Raw genomic sequence first — 7,143 nt, 5'->3', positions numbered from 1 at the left:
TCTACCAACTTTAACCCTAAGTTTTGTTTAATGTTCTAATTATTACTTGTTGAAAACACTTCATCAAACAATAAAAGAATATGGAAGGATGACAGGAACATACACCACACCTGTAAGCAATGTTTACTATTTTTTTGGGAAGGTTAAAGTGAGTTTGGAGAAGGCAATGGCAACCCCACTCCAGTACTCTTGCCTGGAAAATCCCATGGATGGAGGAGGCTGGTGGGCTGCAGTCCGTGGGGTCGCTAGGAGTCAGACACGACTGAGCGACTTCCCTTTCACTTTTCACTTTCATGCATTGGAGAAGGAAATGGCAACCCACTCCAGTGTTCTTGCCTGGAGAATCCCGGGGACGGGGGAGCCTGGTGGGCTGCCATCTCTGGGGTTGCACAGAGTCGGACACGACTGAAGCGACTTAGCAGCAGCAGCAAAGTGAGTTTATAAAATGGTAGAGAAAAAACGTGGTATTATCTTTAAGGCAACATAATTTCTATAAAACAGCTTCATGATTTTAAGAGGCCATATGACAAGTGATTAAAAATTAAACAGCTGCTTAACATATGCTAAGACCTCATGCTAAGTCACAGCCTGCATGACTGTGCACATGTGAACTGGGACCTCCGGAGTTGGTACAATGGACAGTCTGCATGGCTGGATGTTACAGTTGCATGCACCAATGCAAAATATTCTTTTTTAAGGAAAAAAAAAAAGGAGGCAAAAGTCATTGCTGATGGAATTGTTAATGCAACAAATGATAGGTTTTGAACCAAAGTTCAAAACTGAGATATTCAATTAATACCAAAAATATTATACTATGGGGGGAAAAAACCGTATTTTTCCAAGCACCTAACTGCTTTTCAAATAATCAGGCAGGAAAAACTTCCAAGCTTAAACAGTTAAGTGAATACATTGGAGGAACACCCCTCAGAGATACTAAACTCAAGTTTCTTTGGTTTTAGATAAAAACCATATAGCCTCTTTTTGGTTTAATGAAACGTACTGGTCAAATGGATTCTGTTCCTGACCTCACCAAACAGAACTTACTAGGGAAATCTGCACTGCCAGGTTGGCACATTAGTAGAGCCTCAAACATGGCTTTATTTTAACTAAGCATTATAAAAATGTACAGATGTATAAATTTCCCCAGTATTTCACGGGACTGCTGCTCTGCCTTCAATAATAAGATTGCACTTGTAAGACCACATTTGCGGCAGTGTGTGTGTGTCATTAACAATTTTTTATCAAGTGCAAACAATCCACTATAGACTGATAACAAAGCAAAAAGTCTCCTTTGCATGGAGTCCTATTGATATTCAACATAAGACAGCAGTCATTTAGTAAGGCATTGACACTATAGTTGGAAAAACTTTCCAAATACTACGGGCTTAAGAACAAGGAATGTAACAGTAGTGCAAGCCTGTATGTTCACGGTCCTCAAAACAGAAAAGGACCCACCCTTCTCATGAATGTGAAAAGACGCTGGAATGTTTTTACGGGAAAGCATGTTCAGGATAAGACGGTACTGATATAGTCACAGTGAATATCCATAATCTCCTATTTCAACCCTTTCCCACCAGAATGTGAAAAGTGAATAAAGACAGCAACATTTTTCAAAAAGTTAACTTATATTAAAAATATTTTATAAACAATTTTAATACTACAAAGTAGTATTGCCATACAAAGCAGTTCAAATATTAACTGTTCTTTAAACTGTTAAACTTTATTATAAATTAAAATTTCTTTACAAAAAAATTGCACATAATATTTGACCACTCTTAGGTTCTGATGCACTGGCATTTGCAATAGTTTCTTTAATCTTCAAGTTAAACAGTCTCGGCAAGGAGTCCAGAACGTAGAAAGGGCAATAAACAACCCTGTTAGAGCATTCAAGTGCAACTAGCAGACTTGTGGCCATGGCAGTTACACTTTCCTTAAGATGGACTGCTTAAGTTTTAAATCCTGAAATGAAGAATCTCAAAAGGTTTAAAGAGGAAAAACTAAAAGGGACTGCCGGCTTTTTACTGTAAACACAGCCCTGGAAATTAAATCCCAAACAAGAATCTCTCAGGCATCAGAGAGTGTCAAGTGAATCAGGAATAGCACAACATAAAGGAAGGGGGAAAAGTAAAAAATAAAAACAAAAACAAAGCAAAATGAAAATAAATGTCAGTCACTTTGAGGAACTATACTTACGTACATGATGTTATGAGAATCTGGCAGGGCCCAGAAGCAGGCCAAACAGGAAGTTCATTTATCCAACCGAAGAGGGTCATGTTCATTGCTTCCGGTTTTGAGGATAGGATATTGTAGGGGACTTGATATGATCAGTAATGCTTGTCTGCCTTACACAGACCTTAGCCAGGGATCAGCCTAATCTTGAAGGACCATTCAAATAATTTTGGCAATTATTATAAGGACTGAGAACTGACTGCACCCAGTGTTCAGTGATTCTTGCTTTCTGTTTTGTAACTGTTTAAATTTAAGAGCTCATTTAGGCTGACTCCAATCTCTTGGCACTTGGAAACTAGTTTTCTCAGGTTATCAGTTTTACCTCCTTCTGATGCTTCAAACAAGAGTTGCTGTAAAAGATAGGGAAGCATAGAAGTAAGACTTAGCTAGATTTTAAGCATTACCACATCAATGGATATGGCACATGCAGAAAATTTATAGGAAAACTTCAAGATGAAATAAAAGATAAAAAGCATTACATCTTTCCACAGTGATGCACAAAGAGGTAACTTCTGTAAGGCTCTCTGATATAAACGGTGGACCTATAAGATAGATATATATACAACTGCATCAGGAAGTGTGGTGAAAAGCCCCTTCATAATCCTAACCATCCGAATGGTAACTTCATAATATAATAACATTCAAGACAAAATGGTTATATTGGGTTTTGGAGTTTCCAAACATGTAGAGTTCTTAGGATGTTAACCTCTATATTTTAATCCTTTTAAATTGAGAAGTCAACAAAAAGGGTAGAATAACTACTTAAAAAAAAAAAAGAAACTCATCTGATAATCATGGCTTACCTCTCTTTGTCCCTTTAGAACAATCTCAGCAGCAATGGCTCTAAGAAAAAAAAAAGGAATATAGAAAAGGAAAAAAAAACATTTATATATCTTTGAACAAAATGAAATACTACCACTCGCAGAATACTGACTGTGGGAATCTGAGAACAAAACTTCCTGAAAGTAACAGGCTAAACTTCCAAGGAGGGTAACCTATAGTGAAAAGAAAAATTCAACAATTTTTATCAACTTTACAATAATAAAGCAGACCAGTGTTCTGAACATAAATTAAGGTTCATGAAAAATATTCATAATTGCTAATAAAAAAAAAATTAGCACTAACACCTACAAAAGAAAGAAGACATCCAATTGTAACAGGGGGAAAACCCTGCATTTCAAAAGAGACACTCTTAAAATGTGTATAACAGATCTGTTTGATAACAGTAGTGTTATCCACATGTTCTCCTTCAAGGAAAATTAATCTAAATTAGAGATCTCTCCGCGTGGAGAAATAGATATCATTTCAGATTTACCTGTCTGGAGCAAACCTTATAAATAAAAGCAATTGCTATAAGAACATGTACAAGATTGTTGCATTACATTTTCCAGGTGGCCAGGCATGTTGGGATATTATATGTAAACATCTTGGCTTGAAGTTTCAGAATCTGAACATTGCTTTCTTCCCATTCATGTTGAAGTAGCCTGTAAAGTACATTCAGGGAAATGAACAAAAGCATTCCAAGTATGAGGAACTCAAATGTGCTCTATGAGCAGAATGTTTGATTAGTTATAATTTTTGATCCATTAAATTCCATCAAGGCTATTCAGCAAGTATTTGTAGAAAGCCTCTTATTAAAATTACCCTGGGAAAGAAACATGCAAACTAGCAAAAGGTAGCAAAGCACCTCTCCAAATTAACACTCTACATGCCCCTCCTTTAAGCCCCAAGTCTTCTAAAATAATGAACTGATATATTAATATGATTTCTTAGTATTTTTCTTTCTTTACTAAACAGAGTATACTTAATTTCCTTAAGCTAAAATGTAATAAGTACATTGACTAATTATTAAGTTCTCTACTCTAAAAAAAATACGACAGGAATGACTGTAAGGAAATAAGAATGATCAAAAGTGGAGCTTTACCAACAAAACCAACAATTAAACTACCTATATTCCAAAATACCCACCATTACAGAAACTAGTCAAATACCACTACATTTTCTATTTCACATGTTTTACCAAAAGTGATGATTTATAATACAAATTTCTGTAATTAACTTCGGTAGATTAGCATGCTGACTGAGAATTTTTATTATAAAACACTGTAGTGCTACTTTGTTATTTTTGGCATAGTCTGAGGCTTTTGAGTTTTCAGTCTCTTACACCGTTTCCCACATGCACACTAAGTGGAGTATAAACATAGAGGAATATCTGCCAACTACTTTAGGCACCTTGTGCAAGTGCGTGTTCAGTCGCTGAGTCGTGCCCGACTCTTTGTGACCCCATGGAATGCAGCCTGCCAGGCTCCTCTGTCCATGGGATTTTCCAGGCAAGAATACTGGAGTGAGTTGCCATTTCCTCCTCCAGGGGAACTTCCCAACCCAGGGATAGAACCCGCTTCTCCTGTGTCTCCTGCATCAGCAGATGGATTCTTTACCACTGAGCCACCTGAGAAGTCCTTAGGCACCTTATAATCCGTAAAACAAGCTTAGAAGCATAAGACACAACTGATGCAGTGGAAATGATGGCACAAGTAGAAGCCAGAGCAGTAGTACACAGGGTACCTTTTTGAATCAAAAAGCACAATTCTTCACAGTTAAAATGGATTTTATTCTATCAGAGCAGAAAAACTACAAACAAATGCTCTAAAAAAAAATCTAACTGAATGTATGAAATCACTGGATGAGTGTTTCTCCAACGTCATTAGAGAGCTCTAACTCAGGAAACTGCATTTTAAATGAGTATCCCAGGAGATTCTGATAACATGCTAATATTTGAGAATGACTGACCTAAATGAAGTCATAGTAACTAAAATATACATGGATGGTTGCTTTTCTCTTTCACTCTTGTCCCCTTATAATTTGCAGTTTTCTGAAGTGACTAGATTTTTACAATCACTTTTACGTGAATAACTATTGCTAACAGCTCTGAAATTAAAGTGGAATGAGGAAATAGTGAAAGAACAGACTATTCTTAGTAAGTCTTCAAGAATCATTTTTTTTTGAAGAGCCGATACAACTGAACTGAGAACTTTATTTTTCCTTACCTCAGTGCAAGTCCAGAATTAGTTGGCATAATTGAGCAAAACCGTTCCAAGGTTTTGGAATGCTGGGTCTTTGGAACACAGCTCAAATAAAAGAAAATAACCTGTAAAGGTTGAGGGGGGAAAGGAATGCGACAAAATGTGAAATCCAATTACCTATGTGTTCTAACGAGAAAACTAAAATAAAATGGTCTTTAAGACATGAATGTATAAATTATAATAATGTATGATGCTGTGAGTTATAGTTCCTATCATTAACTATATTAGTGACTTTCCAAGTATGAATTAGGAAATATGATCCAGTGATGACAGCCATGGACTGAGAACACTGACAAGAAGCCAGGAGTCTGGGTTTTTATCCCTGAGTCTACCTTTACTTGCTGTATAGCTGGGCAAGTCATAGGGCTAATAATACCTGCCACATCTTGCTCATGGAATGCCCGTGTATAAATGACTTAATGTCCATAAAGTGGTTTGAGATCCTGGGATAAAGAATGGCATAGAAGTACAAAGCATAGTAATTGGTTATCCTGATTAGCAACAAAACCAACCCACCAAAAAAATAAATAAAACACAGAGATGTTTTAGTCTACACTGAGCTTTAGGCAGGAGCTTTTAGCTTACACTGCACCGAATGATAGGGGTCTCTGAAAATAAAACAATTTTAAAAGAACACTTTGCTTCACTGCCTGTAAGATGATGACCTTATAAATATATCAATATTCAGATTCTATTTTAAAAATTCCAAACGTCATCTGATTTCAGTTTTCTTATGTCCCATGTATGCCTATATTTGCTTGACAAAATACTGATACAAAGGGCAGCTACAACATGTAAGGACATTACTATTCATTTTAAAGTTACAGAATTTTTCATTCAGTAAAATTTCCAATTACTCAAGAAAAATATTACTGATATTATTAGTTACTTCTTTTGATCTCTCTTTTTTAATATGTATTAAACCTTAATATTGCTTCACTTGTGCTTCAATGTTAAATTTGCTTAAGTAGAACATAATTAATATGCACATTTATCTTAACTGAACTTTAAAGGGCTCTGTTTTGAGACTTTGAAGAGATAAATAGAAAACAAGGTCAAGAATAATAGTAAATGCTAGCAAAGTGGTCCTAAGAAAAGCTCTTCTGATATTAAACAGGAGTTTTGCTATCATTTAAGTTCCCTTCTTTTGTACAAATATCTAAAGAAAAAAAGTTTTAAGCTCTTACCCTATTATGAAATTCATAGTTGGACCAGTAATCAGCACTGCTAAAAGGAATGGGGTATCGGGCAGGGACTGTAACCAAACATCTATTCACTAAATCAGTAAAAAATTTGAATTCTTGGACTTTGTTTCTGGATCCAGCGGCTCTATTATTGGCAAAGACAAGATAACTGCCAAAAGAAAAATATTATAATTTAGAATAATTAAGTCAGCAATTCTCTAAGAAGAAACCCAACCAATTTCCCTTATTTCAAATCCCATTCTTATTAAGAGGAACTAAACTTACTCCATCCAAATCTTCTGCACTATATCAGATCTCATGGCCACCCCTAATGCTGCCTCATATGCCTCCACTGTCTCTTTAATACTTGATTGAAGAGGATGACAAAGGCTGTTTAAAAAATGAAGGAAAACATTGTATGTCTACAGCTCAATTCAATTAGATAAAGGAATGACAAAGTATAAGCACTACAGATATTATTACAATGGAATCCTTCTTTTGATCTTCTTTAATAATGAATAAACCTTAGCATCCCTTCAATTCTGCTTCAGTGATTTTAACAACAGGTTAATTTTAATATAGTGTAATTCAGTAGTAAATAACAAGTGCAAGCCTCGTATGCAACATTTCTCTCCACAGTAGATGTC

At 35.7% G+C, this 7,143-nt stretch overlaps 1 protein-coding gene across 3 annotated transcripts in view; it reads right to left on the bottom strand.

Annotated features, from left to right (window-relative positions):
* Positions 1-1,618: 1,618 nt before the first annotated feature.
* Positions 1,619-7,143, bottom strand: part of ZFC3H1 (zinc finger C3H1-type containing) — a 50,586-nt gene continuing 45,061 nt past the window's right edge. The window contains exons 29-35 of one of the 3 annotated variants that reach the window (XM_027543360.1): positions 6,782-6,886; positions 6,500-6,665; positions 5,277-5,377; positions 3,612-3,713; positions 3,033-3,072; positions 2,709-2,771; positions 1,619-2,579 (exon numbers count right to left, since the gene is read on the bottom strand). In XM_027543360.1, coding sequence (XP_027399161.1) covers positions 2,442-2,579; positions 2,709-2,771; positions 3,033-3,072; positions 3,612-3,713; positions 5,277-5,377; positions 6,500-6,665; positions 6,782-6,886 — 715 coding nt within the window. In that variant the 3' untranslated portion in view covers positions 1,619-2,441. The remainder of the gene's footprint in view (positions 2,580-2,708; positions 2,772-3,032; positions 3,073-3,611; positions 3,714-5,276; positions 5,378-6,499; positions 6,666-6,781; positions 6,887-7,143) is intronic. The other 2 variants (XM_027543361.1, XM_027543362.1) reach the window with 2 other exon arrangements.

Source organism: Bos indicus x Bos taurus, chromosome 5 (genome assembly GCF_003369695.1).
Source record: "Bos indicus x Bos taurus breed Angus x Brahman F1 hybrid chromosome 5, Bos_hybrid_MaternalHap_v2.0, whole genome shotgun sequence".
Taxonomy (NCBI): Eukaryota; Metazoa; Chordata; class Mammalia; order Artiodactyla; family Bovidae; genus Bos; species Bos indicus x Bos taurus.
The sequence above is the reverse complement of the archived record's forward strand: the minus strand, read 5'-3'. Positions and strand labels throughout refer to the sequence as shown.